The sequence below is a fragment of the Tribolium madens genome, unplaced genomic scaffold (assembly GCF_015345945.1).
Source record: "Tribolium madens isolate multiple individuals breed KSU strain unplaced genomic scaffold, Tmad_KSU_1.1 Scaffold_96;HRSCAF=242;Tcas5.2_LG5, whole genome shotgun sequence".
Classification (NCBI taxonomy): Eukaryota; Metazoa; Arthropoda; class Insecta; order Coleoptera; family Tenebrionidae; genus Tribolium; species Tribolium madens.
This window is the reverse complement of record NW_025401068.1, coordinates 1,103,470-1,124,643: the sequence shown is the minus strand read 5'-3', so window position 1 is coordinate 1,124,643 and position 21,174 is coordinate 1,103,470. Positions and strand designations below refer to the sequence as shown.

The 21,174-nt window shown below is 30.4% G+C and overlaps 2 protein-coding genes across 2 annotated transcripts in view; one reads left to right on the top strand and one right to left on the bottom strand.

Annotated features, from left to right (window-relative positions):
• Positions 1–4,152: 4,152 nt before the first annotated feature.
• On the top strand, positions 4,153–15,693 carry LOC123012403 (protein RRP5 homolog). Its single transcript, XM_044410288.1, has 21 exons — positions 4,153–4,171; positions 4,234–4,346; positions 4,394–4,519; positions 4,567–4,731; positions 6,704–6,980; positions 8,917–9,086; positions 9,736–10,385; positions 10,445–10,700; positions 12,263–12,488; positions 12,621–12,862; positions 12,914–13,054; positions 13,112–13,313; positions 13,367–13,483; positions 13,531–13,702; positions 13,756–14,177; positions 14,287–14,420; positions 14,472–14,681; positions 14,733–14,861; positions 14,915–15,173; positions 15,252–15,417; positions 15,472–15,693. Exons 2-21 carry the CDS (start codon positions 4,266–4,268, stop codon positions 15,632–15,634), a joined length of 4,308 nt encoding a protein of 1,435 aa, XP_044266223.1. The 5' UTR covers positions 4,153–4,171; positions 4,234–4,265; the 3' UTR covers positions 15,635–15,693.
• Positions 15,694–18,128: 2,435 nt separating this feature from the next.
• LOC123013879 (uncharacterized protein DDB_G0283697-like) overlaps positions 18,129–21,174 on the bottom strand; it is a 4,133-nt gene continuing 1,087 nt past the window's right edge. The window contains exons 2-7 of the mRNA XM_044412733.1: positions 19,418–21,166; positions 19,176–19,367; positions 18,931–19,121; positions 18,485–18,883; positions 18,284–18,435; positions 18,129–18,234 (exon numbers count right to left, since the gene is read on the bottom strand). Of these exons, the coding sequence (XP_044268668.1) occupies positions 18,146–18,234; positions 18,284–18,435; positions 18,485–18,883; positions 18,931–19,121; positions 19,176–19,367; positions 19,418–21,166 (2,772 nt within the window). The 3' untranslated portion in view covers positions 18,129–18,145. The remainder of the gene's footprint in view (positions 18,235–18,283; positions 18,436–18,484; positions 18,884–18,930; positions 19,122–19,175; positions 19,368–19,417; positions 21,167–21,174) is intronic.

Below are 21,174 nucleotides of genomic sequence, written 5' to 3'. Positions count from 1 at the left end.
GGTCGCACCGTTCGGCCGCAAAGACCAAAAATCAAAATTATACGGTTGAAGATACTATAAATAATTTCATGGGGATAAAATTATTTAGAATCATGAAATATACCTCATTAAACAGTAAAATGTGAAAAAATAAAAATAATAATGGGTACCAAATTAACAAAAATTGCACCCCAGACTCGAACCCGCGGCAACTATGATCTATTTCGTGTGTAATCCGGCAGGTGGCACTAACGCAAACGTTAGGTTTGCTACTCGGATTTCCAACACCGTAAGGATGTTTTCCAAATAACTTGGATAAGGAAAGTCGTGTGATGTTCACACCAGATTTTTTTTTTTTTTTGATTAAAGCCCAAAAACAAATTTCTGTTACGGACCATCTCTTCTTACAAACCTTTGAAACGTGCCTGTCCTAAGAAATGCACATTTGTTTATGGCATCTCTACCGCAAGCCCGATGAACCACTGTGGGGGGTAATCGTCTTATTCTCTAAATATTTTGGTACCAATCCAATCGAATATGAGTTACTGTATCATTTAAGGAAAAATTGCATATAAATTATAAATTCCACTATCAATATTGCTTTATAAATAAATACAACAGCTTTCAAATGGTGTCCTTTATTTTAGTCTTTTCTCAAATATGCCAATGATAAAGTTTTTAAAGTGGACTCGTCCGAAACACGTTTTGGTCATCTACGCCACTGTCCACTCTCATGAGTGTACTTCTACTTGGAGGAAACACACCCATAGCAAAGATATTCCGTTTTCTGAGTATCTAATAATCCATCAACTGGAAAATATACATATTTGCCACAAGTCATATCGGCACCTTCGCTAACTTTGAGCTTTTGAGTTTTGTGCTTGCACCTTAATATAATCAGCACCTTTTTCAACGTATTTGTGTAGATATTTAATAGTGTAAATACCCGCAACACTCGAACTTTATGTTACAATCATATTTTGAGGGTACGGCAATCGATAACAGACGGATTGTACCCCACAATAAGTAGCCGAAGAATAAGCTAAACACTGAAGAGTTGGTAAATTCTGCCCAATATAACAATCATTTCAGGATCTAGTCGATCCCAATAAAAGGTCTGCGTCTTTCGATGGCATCTTCGGCATCTACAAAGTAATAGTTGCTCAATTTTGGATCTTGATTTCATTGTGATTGCACCGCACCAGTTCAACGTAATGATAAAATTGTCCACAAACATTGAAACACCACGGCCCCTGACCCATGTATCTAGCATCTGGAATTTTCGGTTTAAAAGAAGACATGGCAAATAAACTATTTACCGATCGAATGTTTGTACGATAGTAAATTGCTAACGTTAGGAGAGATCTTAGTTCTGGACAAAGACGAAAATCTTGTAATTTAACTTTCCCAAATTTATCGACCTTGTTACCTCACAATACTTGGTACCCATATCGTGAACTTCAACGTTTTTAACATTCTGTGTTCTTAGTGCTTTCCGGTAAGTTACTTTTTTGTGGAAATTCTACAAATCGTCGTCTGCGTTGATTGACAGTAATAAAAGTCTGGGCACAGATTAGCTAGCAACTAATCTGTGGTCTGGGCAATGCCAAAAAATGGCCGTTGGAGGAGCGACGAGTCTGCAGTCTAATGAAATCTGTATATTTTGGTTTGAAACCTTGATAAATTTTTGTATACAAAAATTTACTTTTGTGTTTTATGGGTTGTATAATAATTTTTTGTTAATTGTAATTTTTTCTAAGAACTAGACCAAAAACATCAAAAATTAAAACATTTTATACGCAAATATAATTTTATTTATTCAAACAATAAAGATTTACATTTGGGTTAGATAGTTATTTTTATTCTTTACAAATTTACAAGAGCATTAACATATTACAATAACTTTTTATTATTTCTTCAAAACTTTGAATAAAAAACACTAGGATTAATTATATTTTCTATTATTTTTCTATTTGGATCTTGGTTTTCAGCTCTGTTTGTCCTAACATTTTAAAATGTGCAACATTTGATTTATGATTGTCACTTACCAATCTCAAGATTTTGAAGCCACATTCATGTACTTACCTGTTTTATTATATTTATGGTCATATTAAAAACTGTTCAGTCGAAAGTGTTTTATGAAAAAAGTATCCAACGGGAATAGTGTATTTGGTACAGGGCCGTAACCAGGATTTTATTTCGGGGGGGTTTCTTGTTGGTCCATGAAAATGAAATTAAAGAAGACGGATTAAAAAGCAAAAATCTCTAAGTACACTTTTTTATTTTAAATTGAAATAAGAGATCCTAATTAAACATAAAAAAATACAAATTAACTCACAAAAGTAACAAAAAATAAAATAAATTTTTAATACTTTTTATTGTTACAAATTTAAACAGGAGATGGATATTCATTTTTAAAACAAAAATTTTCTATGAACATATATCGAAAAATGCTATGCAAGGGGTGCGTCTTTTAATAGGTTTTTTTTCATTATTTCCGAAATCATATTATAAAAAAATTTCAAAATTTGCTACAGATGATAACTTTTATACACCTAAATAAGTACAAAAATAAAATGTTGAAATTTTTAATTAGGTGCTTCCTAAACTAGATGGGATTAGGGTAAAAATTTATTCTAACTATTTTGCCTGTGGTTTCTTGCCACTTTCAGCAACAAAATTTCATGAACCCCCTAAACCCCCCCCTTGGGTACGGCCCTGATTTGGTAGACAATCCATGAATAACGAAGCACAACAGTTTATTGGCTAAAATGGGCTTTTTTCCTATTATTTCGTTCTCAGTATTTGCAATGCCGTAAAATGTATTTTCTGTTCGATTATACTCCATTTTTTCTTTAATGGCCATGTCATCTATAATAAGAGAATATATTTTCTCAACGTCTTTTAAATTATTGCCTTCAGCAGTTATTCTGTTTTTAATTAAATTAGTCAAGCCTGGATCCCCTTGAGAATTTCCCATATATCTGTCTAAAGTTCTTCTGGATGGAGCTTTTAAAAAATGACTTGCAAATTCATAACCTTTTGAAGAAATGTACCTCCAGGCAGTACAATGACGTACTGTAACTTCAAACCATCTTGGCTTTTTTAGGGAATAATTATAAATTTGATCAAGTAAAAACACAGCCCTTGGTTCTAAGTCATTTGCATCTGACTCAATTTTCACTACACAATGTTGACCTTTACTGTAATTGTCAATTTTTTCCTGCATTTCCTTTAGTTTTTCAAGTTTATTTTCATACAGCTTATTCAACTTTTGAAATCTTACATTTACTTCCTGTAACTTTTTTTCTAAATTTTGAATTTTAGCTAGTAAGACAAATTTTTCTGCCGAACTTATTGCATCTGAAACATTTTTTAAATCAAAATCATGAGTATCACCTACTTTTAAATCGCTTTGTTGATCAAAATCAAATCGAAATGGATTTGAAATRGTATAATTTTGGTCAAATGACTCTGGAGATTGGAGACACGGTGCAGGCGTTTCTAACGGCTTACGTTCTGAATTAATGGAAGTGGTGTAAATTACCTGAAAACGAGTAATTCTTTTATAATTCAAGAGCAAGGATGAAACTGCATTTGGTAACATTTTTTTGTTTTTATAATAGCTTGTTATTTCAAAGTGTTTTCCACAAATCAGGGAATTTGGGGGTACATTGCCGATGGTACCAAGTATTCTCTTAAGCCATTCGTTTTTTTGATTTCTACTTTTTGGAAATTGATGTAAAATAACACCCTCTTTCTCCGCTTGCCCACAGTTTGGAACACAGCAAGTTCGGAAACTTGGCATTTTAAAAATTATAATGTAACGTCTGAAAGATATTGATACTGCGCTTCTTAAGCTGTATTAAATGTATTAGTTGTGTGACAGATCAATATTTAATTAAACGTGTCAACAATTGTGACATTTAATTTCCTGCAAATTTTCAAATTTCACAAATTACAGTTTCCTTTGGAGGGTAACGCGCGCGTCATCTACCGGAATTTACGATTTTCACAAGTTCTCGATTTTGGCCTATTGCCCAGACTTTATTTACTGTCAATCAACGCAGACGACGTTACAAATCTTCTGACACAAAAAAACAGTAATAGTTTTTAATAGAACTGACAGAACAAAGTGAGGTTATGTGTATCAGATTCATAACCTATGATCACAACACGTGTGTTTTATGTTGTATGATTGTCAGTTAAAACGTAAATTAACAAAATTTCTTTAGAAACAAACAATTTTTTTAGAAAGTGAATCTAGTATAGGAGTGTTGAGTAATATGGAAGGCGAAAATTTTCCTCGAGGAGGGAAAAAAATTCGTAATAATAGTGAACAAACTAAACGAAAACATGAGGAAAGTGTAAGTTGTTAACAAATTTGTAATTTCTGTTGTTAATTAAATGTTAGTTGTTTCAGATTGCAAAGCAACCAAAGGTGAAAAGGGCCCGGAAAGAAGTTGTACCAAAAAAAGATGTAAATACTGAAGGTTTATGGCAAGCATCAATAAAATTCCAAGGGACTCTTACATACGATGTAAGGTTATAATTTTGATAACAATGAAATATAATTAAGTTTTTTAGAGGGTACAAGACGGAATGGTAGTTTTGAGTTGTATAAGACATTTTTCGAATTTGTCTGTACAAGTAGAATTTCCTGGTCTTACTTACGGGTCTGTGCCTATCAATCAAATATCAGATATATTTACCACGTCTCTAACAGATGAGTTAAAAACAAATAATGATTTAGTAAGTATTCCTGTGTTAATTATTGAGATTTAATTTATTGATAAATTCTTTATGTTGATTCATGATAATAGCAACAGTTATTTTACTCATCTAAAATCTTAATACAAATCTCTCCACCCCTTTTTGTTTGGATTCCAGCGTTTGCTGATAAATAACTGAAGCAACAAAGTTATTTGTGTATTTTCCTTACTATAAGCTTATTTTATGTACAGGGTGCTGCATTTTGGATGTCCGAATAGGGAATCTCCGAAACTAATATGTTTAGCTAAAAACGAGTGATACATTCTGGGGCTCATTTTTTGAGAAAATAATTAAAACCGCATCCCGCTATCGTCTTTTGTTTTCGACTTACAAAAGTTGACATTTTGGCGGAATCTAAAAAAATTCATATCTTCGTTATTATAGAAGATACGGATTTGAAATAAAGACATTATACAGGCACTTTTTTACAAGAAATTTATTAATGTAGTTAACTTTTTTTTTGAGTTATTGGTTTAGCCGTAATAAAATAAACTTGTATTTTTTTAAATGAGAATCATAGGCGGCTATGGCAATCTTGAAAAGCTTATTTTTTTCTGATCTAAAAAATACATATTTGTAACAGAATATTTTTTTATAATTATACTTAGAAAATGAAATACATATTTTGTTTGATAATAGTTGGCCATGGAAAAACTATTTCACTCCAAATGTGTAAATAGTAATCAATAAGAGTTTTGTGAACTGTAAATAAAATAGATGAAAAAATAGTTAAAATTATAAAAATTTTAAAAATACGGTAGAAGTATTGAACAAATATGCAGCATTATTATTAGATATTTTTAAAAAATCCAAAAATAGGAAAAACAAATGCGTTAATAGTCAACACAATTAGAAAAACATTTTTTTGGTGATCTAATGGAGGTAGGATAACGTTTCACATAGACGGAATTTGGGTATTTGAATAGCCATATGGTCATTTTTGTGTCATATAAAATATATTTTATTGAAGAATTAAAGCGGCTTTTTTACAACACTCTATGTATCACTAGAAGTTACAATTGTAATGGTAACTTGTTTAAAAACAAAGAAATGTTATTAGTCGCCAATAAGTTAATTTACGATTTATTTTGCATTTTTTTCATTATTTAGTACTTAGAAAACTCTTTCATTAGTGACACTGGTTGAATAATATAGTTTAAATCCTTTTAGTTCAAGATGCAACATTTTTTCATGGCCAACTGCGAACAAAAATCGAAGATAATTTTTTTGCTAAAAATGTATTATAATAATTTGTTACAAATATATATTTTTTAGATAAGAAAAAGACAAGCTTTTTAAAAATGACATAGCCATCTATGATTCCCATATACATACAATACACAAGTTTATTTTATTACGGCTAAACAAACAACTGAAAAAAATAGTTTAGTATCATAAAAAAAAGTTTTTTGGGACACATTTTTTCTTAATTACTAATGGTAAACTATTGATTAAACGCGTAGTTTTGTAATAAAATCTAAAAAGCAGTTTGACCGTTAATTAAGACTTCACTGATATCGTAAGAGATGACTGTAAAATTGAGCAACTGCATTATTAATTACATTTTTAAGTTAGTAGTACCCTCAAACAACAAAATTATAAACATTTTATAGCTTGTATGCAGCCATTTTATTTTTTTAATTAATTAAATTTTATTAGAAGAATGTCTGCCAATTTTTAATATTGCACAAAACACAACGGTAGCAGATCTTTTAGTGTGATTATTTATGAGTTTTTATGAAGTAAATAGCATATTTTATTTTTATTTGTTATGATTAAATAAAAAAATTTTGTATTTAAAAAAAAAACATTTTTGGTATTTTTACTGCGTTCAGACATACCGTAGCAAAATTGTTTTTGCAATTTTCGAGTCAGTCTGACTTAAAAAATATGCCATAAACAAACTAATATCTTCCTTTATCATTACCTAACAGTAAGTTTTTGTTTCTAGTCATGTACCAACGCTGTGAAAGATATAATTTCTGTGGGGCAGTTAGTACCAACAAAAATATTATCTGTTAGTAAAACAGAAAAGGGACACAATATTCAAGCAAGCATAAATCCAAGGGATGTAAATGCGGGAAGAACGCATACGTCTTTTAAAAAAGGAGCATTAATATGGGCCAATATTGTGACTGAACTTGATCATGGATACGAATTAACATTAGGCGTAAACAACTGCAGAGTCTTTCTACCTTTTAAAAATACTGAAGACTCCCAAAGTTACGGTAAGTTGCAAATGCATGTTCCAAAAGTCTGGAAACGATGTTATTCTGGCGAAACTATAAAATTTTTTGGCAAATAAATTTGTAGGTGTGCAATGGCTATAAAAATGCTATTCAAAAAAAAATTGAATATTAATTATCTGTTTATACTTACGAGATAAACATAGTATCATTGTTTTTTTTAAATGGAAACCTACCACAATTTTTTTTTAGACAACGAGCTTGTTACAAAAATTGTTGCCATGCAAAAATGTTTTTTGTAAACCTCACACTTTTTTGTTAAAAAAAATGTTTGACTTACAAGAATTAAAGAATTTTTTTGAGTAAACTACCAGTTTTTTTGGAAATAAATTAATAAATGTTCAAAGGTTGTAAAGGAGCAATGCCAAAATATTTTTTATTTTAATTAATTGTTTAAACTTTTGAGATTACAGCACACCTTTTTTTAAATTATGTAATAAATATCTTATAATTTCTTAAACTAGAAACTTAAAGTTTCAAAATGCTTTTTTCTAATCTAGATACGACCATTTTTCGATGAGTTACAGCCTTTCAAAAATCGCCAAAAAATTTAGGAATTTTTTTTATTTCTTTAATTTTTTGGAGTAGTATACAGGGTTATTCATAAATATGAAGCAATATTTGAACCTCAAAAATGACCTTTAAAATGATGTTAATTTAAATAATAACTCGTGTCCTATCTCCACTGATAAGAATTTTACAGCCCTCGGATTGTGGGTATGGAAATTTGATTTTTTTGTAATAACTTTAGAACTATTTGACCAAATATTATAAAATTTGGAACATTTCCCTGTGACAACATACCCTTTGAACTGGTAATCACGAAAACCGGATACATCCACTCATTTTCCGGTTCCAGCAGTTGCAGGTCACATTTTCTGTGTTTTTCCATTTTTTTGCTCGCTTAACACCAATTTTTTATTGTCCAAATCGATAGAGTAATCAATTTCTAATAAAAAGCGCATAACCTTTAATACCCCTAAAATGGACCGTTTCAAAGTTATTTTAATTTAAACTGAGGACCGCACAACGCTGAAATCAATAAATAGGGATTTTGAATAAGTGGCAACCAATGACCATGGTCACATAAATCCCTGCCAGGCATCGGTTAACTTTGACGATAAATTTTGGTGAATTTTTTATGAATTAAATGCTACGAAATCCATTTGGATTTATTCTAAGTTATGTTTGGAATCTGAGGTAAACTCTTTTATTATTATATATTATTATTTATATATATATATTTATATTATTATTTATATTTATATTTATATATTATTATTATATTATTATATTATTATTTTCGATTAATTGTCTAATAATCGTCCAATGTCAAAGTTGACAGATGCCTGACAGCGATTAGTGAGACCATGGTCATTTGTTACCGTGGATATCATCCATTCAAAATCCCTACTTTTTGGTTTCAGCGTTGTGCAGTCCTCAGTTTAAATTAAAATATCTTTGAAACGGTTTATTTTAGGGGTATTAAAGGTTATGCGTTTTTTAATCGAAATTGATTACTCTATCGATTTGGCCAATAAAAAATTGGTGTTAAGAGAGCAAAAAAATGGAAAAACACAGAAAATGTGACCTGCAACTGCTGGAACCGGAAATTGAGTGGATGTATCCGGTTTTCGTGATTACCAGTTTAAAAGGTATGTTGTCACAGGGAAATGTTACAAATTTTATAATATTTGGTCAAATAGTTCCAAAGTTATTACAAAAAAATCAAATTTCCATACCCACATTCTGAGGGCTGTAAAATTCTTATCAGTGGAGATAGGACACGAGTTATTATTTAAATTAACATCATTTTATAGGTCATTTTTGAGGTTCAAATATTGCTTCATATTTATGAATAACCCTGTATAATAATAAAATTAAATACAAGACGTAACGTATCAGTTTATGTTTTTAGTGTCTGGCGAGCCTTTATACTGTGTAATACACAAAGTAATAACTTCTGATAATGCAACAACATTGACAGTCAGCGCCAAACATGAGCATCTTCATAAATCTCAAGTGAAGGATGATTTAAGCATTAATGATTTAATCCCAGGGATGAAAGTGGATTTCTTTGTTGAAGAGGTAATAATAAATCAATACGTTTGTAGCTATAGTCACATTTTTTTTTATGATGCCTCATTTATAACGGCATAGAATACTTATGATTTAGGCCCAGTTTCAATTAAATATTAAATATTGTTTGTTTCAGCCCAGAATTACTACTAAACAATACTCTCTTAGTAATTCTTGAATCGATAAAACTTAACTGAAGTTAAATTGTACCAGAAATTGGATCTAAGTATTATGAAAGTCATACTTTACAGACGAAAGCTGAAATAAGTGACCAAATTTTAATTATACGAGCTTTATTACTAAAAAAGTACATAACATTTTTTATTTACATACTTACTTGTTTTTACAACTTTAAAATCTTATTTAAAATTCAAAATATGTTATCCATATTTTTTGGTTAAATAATTGTTTATTTGTCATTGCTATGATCGGACCGAAAATTAGGACACAAAAATTTCTTACAAAAAAAAAAGAATAAAACGCAAAATGTTACTAAGAAAGTTTTGTACCTGTACATTACAGATATTATTTTTTTTTCAATTGTTTAAAAATATTAATATTGAAGCTCATATGCGTACTTGTGAATGAGCCATTTTTCTTCACTCTTCGTATTAAATGTTGCAAAATTAGTTCTTCTGCTAAATTTGTGAAAATTTAGGTACTGCCTCATGGAATTAAGGGACAATTTTTCGAAAATTGCTATGGCTATGTGGATGAAACTTACATATTTTCGCTTATTAAAAAGGAAAAAATCAAGGAAGGAAAATCTATACCAGCATATGTGTTGTTTGTGGAACCTGTTACAAAAGTAACATATTTGACATTGCGAGGTCTTGAGAAATTGCCCGGGCCAGAATTTACCATCGGTGAAATTTTGCCAGCCCAAATTCAGTACAACGTACCCAAAGGCTTATATTTGCAATTGGACAAAAACGTAACAGGTTTTGTTTCGAACAAACGTCTTTTAAATACTTTGCCCAAAGGTGCAGATTTAGATATTGTTAGCGCTGTACGAAAAAAATATCCTAATGGTAGTCGTCACAATTGTCGTATATTAGACTACAATTCCATGCAACAGTTGTATATTTGCACATTTGAAAAGCAAGTAATTAAGGAAAAAATATTTACCATCAATGATATAAAAATAGGTCAAGTAGTTACTGCACTAGTTACTAAAATTATTGGAAATGGCTTGATTGTTAAAGTTGGGCATGTGCAAGGGTTTGTGCCAAATTTACAGCTGTCAAATGTAAAGTACACCGACAATATCAAAGCGAAATTTTCAGTAGGGATGACCGTAAACGCTAGGTAAACTAAAAGACTCTCATTTTTTATTACAGTGTATATGTAATAATTTTCTTTTTTAGAGTTTTAAATATCACGAATGGGAATGTGATTCTCACTTTAAAGCAAGGATTAGTGGAATTAGAAAAGTGCTTAGCGACAGTAGAAGAGCTTACTCCTTTCTCTCAGTATGTGGGTTTCGTAATTCAAACTAAAATATCCGGGGCGCTTGTTGCATTTTATGGAGATATTAAGGGTTGGATTAGCAATAAAGTATTGAACACAGGAAGTGCTGGACATTACTTGGATCCACGTGAATATTTTTTTATTGGACAAGTGGCAAGTATAAAACAATAAAAGTAATCATTTTTCAAACAAACTTGTTGGAAATATTATTACTCTCGCGTTCAATAATAATTGCGTTTGAAATATTCCTTTTTCTTGGATTTATTAGCAACATTTTTTCTACCTTTATACTGGAGAAAGTAAACAAATGGAATCAGTTATTAAAATAACAAGAAGCAAAATTTATTTTTAAGTTTACGGAGACTTTATTACAGGCGGGTGGGGAGAAAGTTTTATAAAATACATTAATTTAGAATGAATTCTGTACTACAAACCGACCAAAATTGGTTTAAAAATAGCTAAAATTGCTTTATTTTGGAAGAAAACTCTTATTCAAGCCATTATTTTGTTGAAATACTTTTATTCAGGTTGATTTCTGATAAAACAATTCATATTTTTTAAAACACAATATGTAATTTGGAAAGTGCAATAAACATTTATTATGTAGTTTTTAATGGATAATCGAAATTTTATTGTTTCATTTTTTTAATGTTTTTTTGACAAATTTTCGGACGCCGTAAAATAGAGGTTGCACCCTTTATATCTCAAAAATTATAAACTTTTGGATAATGCAAGTTGAGTATTTTTGACTTCTTTAAACTTGTACTGACATTTCTTAAAGTTTCTGGACAACTGTTAAAATCACCCTGTATACAACAATTTTGTTTAAATAGTCATACTTTTGAAACGAGGGACTTTACTCGAGTTTTTCAGTAGATATTAAAAGAGTAAGAAAAAATAAAACTCAAAAATTAAAATGAAATTTTGTAAAACTTTTACGTGAATTTTTGAAAATTGGTTTTATTCGCAATTTGCTTTAAATAAATTATTAATTTTTCTACAAAATAAATACCTACCATGCATTTAATTAATGTTTTTATTAAAGTGTCTTGTGTTTTGAAAATTAGATTGGCAACAATGAATAATGTAAAGACAAGATATAAAAATTTCACTTTTCACTTATTTTTTAATGAATTCAAAAAAACAAGACCTAAAAACGCAAAATTTCATACTGTTTTGCTAGATTAACGTTGTTTTTTTTACCGATTTTGTACACTTTTATTTTGAAAAAATGGGAAAAATTCAAATGGCGTTTTTCGAACTTATATGAGGGTCCAGGAAACATAAAATAAAAGTTGGTCGAGCTTGAAATTTTTTTTATAACTTTAATAGCAAAAACAGTAAAGTATATGGTTTTCTAGATGTAAAATATCTTTTCATGTTCTCAGATTATTTTCTCTCTACATTATTCTATATTGCCAAGTTAATTTCAAAGTCATAAGCCACTCTGATTAGAAATTTAATTAAAGCATGGTATAGTCCGTTTTTTTATTAAATGCGTGTGGATCATTCATTCATTACAAATCAATTTACTACACTATGTAGGTATAGTGGTAGATATAATAACATAAAAAAACTTAATTTTTTAAAAAAGAAAATAACCTTGTTTAAAAATGTTATAAGGTGTATAAATAAAAAAAATTGAATTAGATTTTTTTATATTTATTTAGGTTTACATTTACATACTTATTTCTTTTTAATTCTTGCTACTGCAGGTTACTGTGTGGATTTTGGGAATCAAGAATGATAAGCTACAATTGTCGCTGAATGCTCCAAAGAAGCAAAATGAAAATAAGATAAAAATAGGACAAACTGAAAATGGTTTAGTTACAAAGATTCATTCCGATAGTCTTGACGTGAAGCTTTCTTGTCGCAAAATTGAAGCCACTATCCCGTTGGCACATTTGAGCACTAACTTAAGTTTGTGTCCTATTTTATTAAGTAAGTACATGGTTACAAATGCAGTCAAACGGAATTTAATTTAAAAAGTGTTTCATTCGTAATAAAAGAAGAATGTTGAAACAATTTTTTGAGCGATTGATTAAATTGTAACACAAAAATTGTTATTTTCAGAAACTTATCAAGTTGGACAGGAGATAGAAAATATATTATGCATTAAAAATAGTACTATTACACCTGTAATGAGTAGAAGAGAATTCATCGAATTAAGCAAACATTCAAACAAAATTCCTAAATATCGTGACTTGAAAAAGGGTATGTTTTTAAGATGTTCTTTTGAAGGAGATGCGCATGAGGGAATTTATGTCTCTACTCCCATACGAGATTATTATGAAAAGATATTTGTCGGCAATGATGTAAGTTACTCCACCTGCTTAGAGGTTTTTATAAAAAGAATTTGATTTTAGAACATAATCCACAAGGAAGGAACTTTGCTTCAATTTGAAAAACAACAGTGTATCATAGGAAAAATTTTGAATGTGCAATCCGGTATAAAAAAAATTGAATTGTGCATTGATTATGAAAATCTGCAAAATCCAAGTCTAAATGTAAGTGATTCTAATGTTTGTTACATTTATGTTTCTAAATATTTGAGCTGCTTGCAGGATTCACTACATGCACTAACCGCAACTCTTGATGATTTGAATTACGTTTTACAACTTCGCTGCCAACAAAAGGAAAAACTTGCAGAATATAAGATCGGTCAACGAGTGGAATGTGTGGTAAAAAAAGTAAACAACGACGGGAATCAAATTGTAGTCTTACCTAACGGTATTGAGGGTTTAGTTTTCACTCATTTGAGCGCATGTAAGCGTGTAAACATTTAAGATTTATAAATAAAATAACTGTCTTATTTGTAGCAAACAAGACGATTGGTTCAGTTGTGGAGGGCGTTGTTTTGGATTATAATTTCGACGATAATTACCTTTATATTTGTTCCAACAACACTCTCAAAGAAAAAATCAACAATGTGCAAGGTATATAAAAAATATTTTAATAATATTATTCTGATATGTAATTATAGATGGTGTGATAAAGAAGTCTTTTGGTTCGTCCTCTGTAGCAAAAATATTGTTGATTACTAACTTTTACGTATTGGCACTTTTGAAAAATAGTCAATTCAATAGGCAGTTGGTTTATTTAACCCATTTTAAAAATGCCGTTTGTGGAGAACAGATAAAAGTTGTTGTCGATAGGTTTGCATCATGTTGCAACTTCTTTTACAACAATTTATTCTTTTTTATTTTAGAAAAGCAGGAAATAAACTCATAGGACTGCTGAAAAAACTGGCATTATCTTTAAAAAAAGACGTAACTAAAGAACAAGCAAAAAAACGACAGAACTTGAAAAAAGGTGCTAAAAAGAGCGTAAATGAAGAGGAATGCTTAACTCAGGAAGAATTGACTGATGATGCTGTTGAAGAAATTATGATTGAGCAGAATGAAGAATCTGAAGAAAATATTTCTGAATGCGAAGATGATGATAGTTCTAAAAACACTCATCAAGAAATTATGATTGAGCAAAATGAAGAATCTGAAGAAAATATGTCTGAATGCGAAGATGATGATAGTTCTAAAAGCACTAATCAAAAAATTATGATTAAGCAGAATGAAGAATTTGAAGAAAATATATCTGAAAGCGAAGATGATAGTTATAACAATTCTAACACAAGTACGTTTCTAAAATTGTTAAGTTACATAATAACAAAATATAAAACTCAAAAAAATCAGTGTTTAGTCAAGGTCTATTTAGTGTTATTTTACTTGCTGTTTATTTTCAGAATCAAATGGCACTACTGCTGATCAATCAAGCAACGCAGAAAGACAAAAAGAATCAGTTTTATCGGGTGCGCAGACCTTTTATTTGCCAGAAGATAATAATTTGAAAGACGAATCGTCTGAGGAAGAAGAAGAGGTTTTTAAAAAGAAGAGGGATGAAATACTTGTTAACAATATGTTATTACAGGATGTCGACCAAACTAAGAAAAAGGTAAAACTTACTCCAGCAGAAAGAGCAGAAATAGCAAAGAAAGAAGAAGAAAGGATTTCCAAAATAGAAAATGAATTAGCTGATTCAACGATCCCACCACAGAGTGCAGAGCAATTTGATCGACTCTTATTGGCCAATCCTAATTCTTCAAAATTATGGTTGCAATACATGTCAATGCATATCGCGGTAATCTTTTTTTTTTCTCCGGTTTTCGGTACATTCAACTTTTATTTTTAGTCAACTGAACTGGATAAGGCTAGAGCTATAGGGAAACGAGCATTGGAAACAATAAATATGACGCTAGTTAAGGAAAAGTATAATGTCTGGATCGCTTTACTTAATTTAGAAAATATGTACGGGACAAAAGTGAGTAATAAAATTATAACACAGTGTAATAAATAAATTGTTTATTGTTTTAGGAATCATTTGATAAAACTTTTGAAGAGGCAGTAAGATATAACGATTCTTTGGAAATATATTTGAATGTTATACAAATGCTTGCAACATCTGGGAAGTTACTAGAAATGGAGGAAAAAATTAAGAAAGTGAGGCCGAAGGAAAAACAAAATACTAAAATGTGGTTGGAAATAAGCCGAATTTATTACTCTTTGGGAAAATTCAAAGAGGCTCGAAATGTCAAGGAGTCAGCATTAAAATCAATTTTAGACAAAAAGAGACGTAAGTAATACGAGTATACCTATATTACGTTTGTTATGTTATTAATATTAAAATAATTTTACTGTGTCGTATTTATAGAATTTGATCTTATTGTGAAGTTCGGAATAATGGAATTTCAGTTAGGTGAGTTAGATCAAGCTATTGCGAATTTCGAAACCATTTTGGATACTTACCCAAGTAAGGTCAATATTTGGATTATTTATGTGGACCAGTTGGTACGAAAAAAGAAGTTTGATGCTGCAAGGTAAATTATAAATTTGAGTTGAATTATGTGAGATTTTCTTCTTATTTTTTGTAGGAAAACTCTTGAAAGAGCTATTAGCCAAAAGTTTGCCTTGAAAACTATGAAAGTGCTTTTTCAAAAATTCGTTAGTTTTGAAGAACAGTACGGCAGTCGCGAATCCGTAGAAGACATAAAAAGTAAGGCAAAAGAATATCTTTCTTCTTTAGGCGTTAAATAGTCCAGAAGTGTAAAATTATGAAAAATGTTACAAATTAAATAAATAATAATTCAATTTTGTATAAATAGTTTTAGAATCTACCCACCCCTATAGTAGTAGGTATACAGGGTGATTCAGCTTAAATGACCCACTTGACCTCTCTTGGCAGACAACCCATAATACACAATTATTCCTTCATTCATATTCGAATTTTGAAAGTTTCATGAATCAAAGTTTGCTGTTCGAAAAATATCGGAAGTGCCACTGTCACACGCACATGCAGCAATACATTTCAATGAATGGCAGTGGCAATTTTTCGAATAAACGCAATTTTATTTTATAGAAAAGGAATAGGTAAATCAAAAATTAATTATTTCATAGCCAATGCTCTATATGCTCACAAGCCACGATTCTATTTACAAAATCAAACATCACTAAACACAACATTATTAATAAAGTTTGGATTATTTTCTAATTCTTCCTAAACAAAATAACAAAAATCTAATCTACGAGGGAAGTGAGCATCTCGTAGTTCTTGCACTAACTGCATGTCATAGAGATGCAATTTATTAGTTTTTAAAATTCTAGAAACAGAAGATTGGCTTATTCCCACTTCTCTTGCAATTACCCTTTGCCCAATATGCCAATTTTGTTCAACAGTCTCCAACACCAGAATGTCCTTCTTTAAACTAGTCTAGCAGGTCGTATACTTCTAAGCTTAATTGCAGGCCAATTGTATCACAAACACATTTCCAGTCGTTTAAAAATTTTATGCATAGGTACTCGTTCTGGATATTGTGAGTTTTTTTTATTTGTAAATGAATATCTCGACATTTTTGAAACTTTGAGACCATTGAGAAGTCGTCTACGTTGACGTTTCATTTGACGCTTTGAAATATTTACTTGTCAAATGGTCGACACATTTTCTTTTATTCTCGATATTTTGAAAATTTAATTTTGAATCAAGGAAGTGTATAATGTATTATGAGTTATCTGCCAATAGGGGTCAGGTGGGTAATTTAAACTGAATCATCCTGTACGTTAACGCTTTGTTGCCCAACCGTAGTAAAAATATTTTTTTCTAATTTTTTTTATATTACTCTTTTCTTATGTATATTCTAAGGACTTGGAATTTTTTTCAAATTTTTGTAGCCACCAATTAAGATTCCCAAACTTTTGGACTCTCTAGTACTATCAGGATTTTAAGGAGGTTAATGAGTCAAATGAAAATAATTAAAACAATTCTTTTTCTCATTAGAACATAAAAATGTGCCACAAGTACAACATTTACTGAGGACGGGACTGAATACACAGGGGACAAAAAAGTCATGTCGTGACAACTTGACAAATTTTATAACATTTTGTTTGTCGTAGTGAGACAAATCAAATGCGCTAAAAAAAATTCAAAAAGTCCACACACTTTGAACTAAATAATTTTTTTCATCATTATCGTCGTGTAGAGCAAAAAAATACAAGTTTATTTTATTACGGCTAAACAAACAACTGAAACAAATTGTTAACTACATTATTAAATTCTACGTAAAAAAGTATAATGCATTTAGTCTATAAGTCGAAAACAAAAAGACGATAACGGGATGCGGTTTTAACCAATATTATTTTCTCAAAAAATGAGCCACAGAATGTATTACTCGTTTTTGGCTAAACTTCTTAGTTTCGGAGATTCCCTATTCGGACATCCAAAATGCAGCACCCTGTACATTGACATTTTTTGAAATGACAAGAAAAGACTGCCCAAAATTCCGTGTCCCCAACTGTACGATGCCTATGAACAATATTTTTTTTAGTAGTAAAAGTCATTTTTAGTAGTCAGTCATTTTTGACGTCAGTTCGCCACCAGATTTGGAACAAGCTCTACCTCACAGCAAATAAAACGCGCGCGTTTTGAATATTTCATTTTACGAGTTTTTGATATATTTTTTTCTACTAAAATTAAGATTTAAAAAAAAAAACAAAAACATGGCTCAATTAATTTTTAATAAAGATTCAGAATATGCAATAAAAAAAAATATGTGCAACGACCCAATTCGCAGACTAAACAGTCTCTGCATGACTTTCTCAGGGGATATTTATTGTGATAGTGTATTTGACGCATCTTCCGTCGTGGATGAAATTGCTTCAATCATCGCGACAATAATGAGGGATTTGTTTTTTCAAAAGTCAGAAATTGTATTAATTATGTTTTGCAAAAGTTGAAAATCAAGAGAAAAAGTGTAGGGAAGGATATCCCATTGTGCAACACCAGTGGTCAACTGTGTTACTTGGGGACACTTGATACATAATACAAATAGAGATTTAAAAGTGACTAACAAAAATCGAAGAAATTAAAATTTTGAGACTTAGTTATAATGTCATTAGGTAGCGCAACGACTCCATAAACGGAACATGTATTTAAGCTATTTTATTTTTACAAAAAATTGTTTTAAATTGCATTATTTTATATCGATGTGATAGATCTGTAATTTTTATTTTCTGATGGGAAAAAAATTATTCAATAGAAATGTTAAACTTTATTTAATTTCTAACGTCTATTTCTATAATATCTATTTTTCGTATTTTGCGCCCCATTGCATATCTTTGGTTCGCCAAGCACTTTAAACATTCTAAAAGTTGGCATATTATTATAAAGTTAAAACCTATCAAGATACGCACCTCCTAAATCACTTCGTTTATTTACAGGAATATGAGTTTGAACAATATCCCTCATCATTTTATTCAACGCTAGGCCAGTGAAACCGTCAAATTCTTCAGCAATTTCTTGCCAATTAACGTCTCTCCAATCACTTTTCCCCTTTTCAATCAATCTAAAAAGATTTAATGGTCAAAAAATATTTGCTTTTAAACAATACTAACACGTCAACTAAAAGCTGCTTAATATCGTTCGAACTAACAGTGTGATTGATAAAAATGCGAGGGTGTATTTTAATAAGCCATGCAGGTCGCAACCTTATAGTTGGTATGTTTAACCTTGTAGACATTTCCTTCCACTCCTCAGAAGTGATATTCCTATGTTCCAATTGTTCGACACTCTCGACTTTTGTAACATCAAGCAAATGTTGCATAAAATTTGCTATCTGTTCGGAATTCCATTTGACCCTAAAATTGCCTTCAAGGGTATATTTTAATTTTCTGTGTCTTTTCTCAATCGAGAAGTTGTCCCGATTTAAAATTTTCGCTAAATCCGCGTATGGTGTTTGCGATCTGGATGTCTTTAAATATTGCAAAATAATATTATCTTCTTCTGGCGTAAACCTAGCAAAAATGTAAAATATTTTTCATGTAGATTTTTTCATTAATACCTTCCAGTTTTGAGCTCTTTTGGGAAAAATATTCTCTGAAACCTCATGTAGACAGTGTGTAATAAACGATTCGGTAGATCGTGTGCTAAAAATTGAACAAATCTTACTTTTTCTTTTATTGGCATAAGAACTTTCCCTTCTGAAGTTTTACAACGTAAAAAGTATTTTGGGTTTAAGGGCATGTCGTGGAGCTACAAAAAACGGACAGAAATAAGTAAACACATCGGGGTCACGCATCAACTTACTTTACAAAACTCTTCCCAATTTCTCCTAATAATCTCGTCTTCTGATTTATTAAAAATTCCGCGTTTTATTTTGATTTTCAAGGCGTTAATTTCCTTCCACTGCTTGTCGGATGGGCCTTTAGCTACCCGAGTTTCTATACAGTGTAGCGGATGAGCTGGCCATGGCAAAAGCACATTGAAATTTTTCAGTCTCTGTAATAATAATAGCATTAATAACATTTTTCAAAGGAAAATTAACTAACCTGACGTTCTTCGTAGCTCAATTCATTTTTATCCTTTTCCAAAATATCCTCAAAATAGAAATCTGGAGTGCAGAAAACAGATTCACGGCTTTGTAAAGACAACCCACTTGTTACAGATTTTTCTTCAGAGTCATCAGTTTTAAAATTGTTTTCTGAAATAAGTGTTTGTATTTTAGCGTCAAGGTTGGATTTCTCCCTTTGGTGTTTAGATTTTTTATTTTCAAATACACTATCAGAAACTTCAAATGCGGAATCAGATGAATTATTTTTAAGACTTTCATGCGATTCCCGAAAATTTTCTAATCCATTACAAATTTCTTCAAAATTTCTCGACTCAGACGTAACTTTTTTCTTTTCAGAGAGCTTAACCAATTTTTCCAAATCTTTAGAATCATTCAGCAGTAAATTATCTAAAGATGTGTTTTCAGTGTTCACATCTTCAGCAGGTAATTGAGGTTTCGCTTTTTTGGGTTTGGGATCTTCATCTTCTGAATTTTTAACAGCGCTATCAGAAACATCAAATTCGGAATTTTTAAATTTTTTATGCGATTTTTGAAAGAGCGCAGTTGTTTCAGAAATTTCCTCCGAAAGCGTCTCTGATTTCTGATCAAATTTCTTTGCATCTTCCAAAGAATCACTTTTAGTTTGACAAATTTCAATTGGTAGTTCGTGATATTTATGTTTTTTGTCATGTTTGTGTTTCTTCTTCTTCTTGTGAACTTCAGTTTCTGTATTAATGTCACTAGTTTCATTACTTGAATGCTTTCTCTTTTTATGTTTAACTTTTTCAGGTGTAAAAATTTCCGTATCGTTTAAATTTTCATTAATTATAGAATAATCAGTTAACATTTCACTATCAACGCGATGTCGTTTTTTCTTCTTTTTCTTTTTAGGCTCTTCTTCTTCATAACCTTCAGTAAAACACTCTTTGGTAATTTTATCAGTAGGGACTTTATCCGTTTCCTCCATCTCTACATCATAAACTTCTTTTTTCTTCTTAAGTTTTTTCTTGTGATCTTTTGTACCCTCTTCTAAAGGCTCATCATATCGTTTTTCCTTTTTCTTCTTATCTTTAAGTTTTTCATCAGCTGAATGTTCTTCAGAAGATATTACAAATGATGTATTATGTTCTTTTTTCTTCTTTTCCTTCTTATTTTCAAATAAGTCGGTTGAGAGTTCTGATTTGTCACTACTTTTCTTGTGTTTATCAAAGTCATGTTTTTTTTTCTTGAATTTTTTAGATGGAGTAATCTCCTCACCTTCCAAACCAAATTCGAGTTCTTTCTTTTTCTCACCACTACTTAGAATTTCCTGTTTAATCTCTAAAGGCTCATCATACCGTTTTTCCTTTTTCTTCTTATCTTTACGTTTTTCATCAGTTGAATGTTGTTCAGAAGAGGTTACAAATGATGTATTATGTTCTTTTTTCTTCTTTTCCTTCTTATTTTCAAATAAGTCGGTTGAGAGTTCTAAATTGTCACTACTTTTCTTGTGTATATCAAAATCATGTTTTTTTTTCTTGAATTTTTTAGAAGGAATAATCTCCTTATCTTCCGAATCAAAATTGAGTTCTTTCTTCTTCTTCTTCTTCTTCTTCTTTTTCTCACCACTACTTAGAATTTCCTGTTTAATTTCTAAAGGCTCTAAATGCTTTTCCTTTTCTTTCTTATCTTTAAGTTTTTCATCAGCTGAATGTTCTTCAGAAGAGGTTACAAATGATGTATTATGTTCTTTTTTCTTCTTTTCCTTCTTATTTT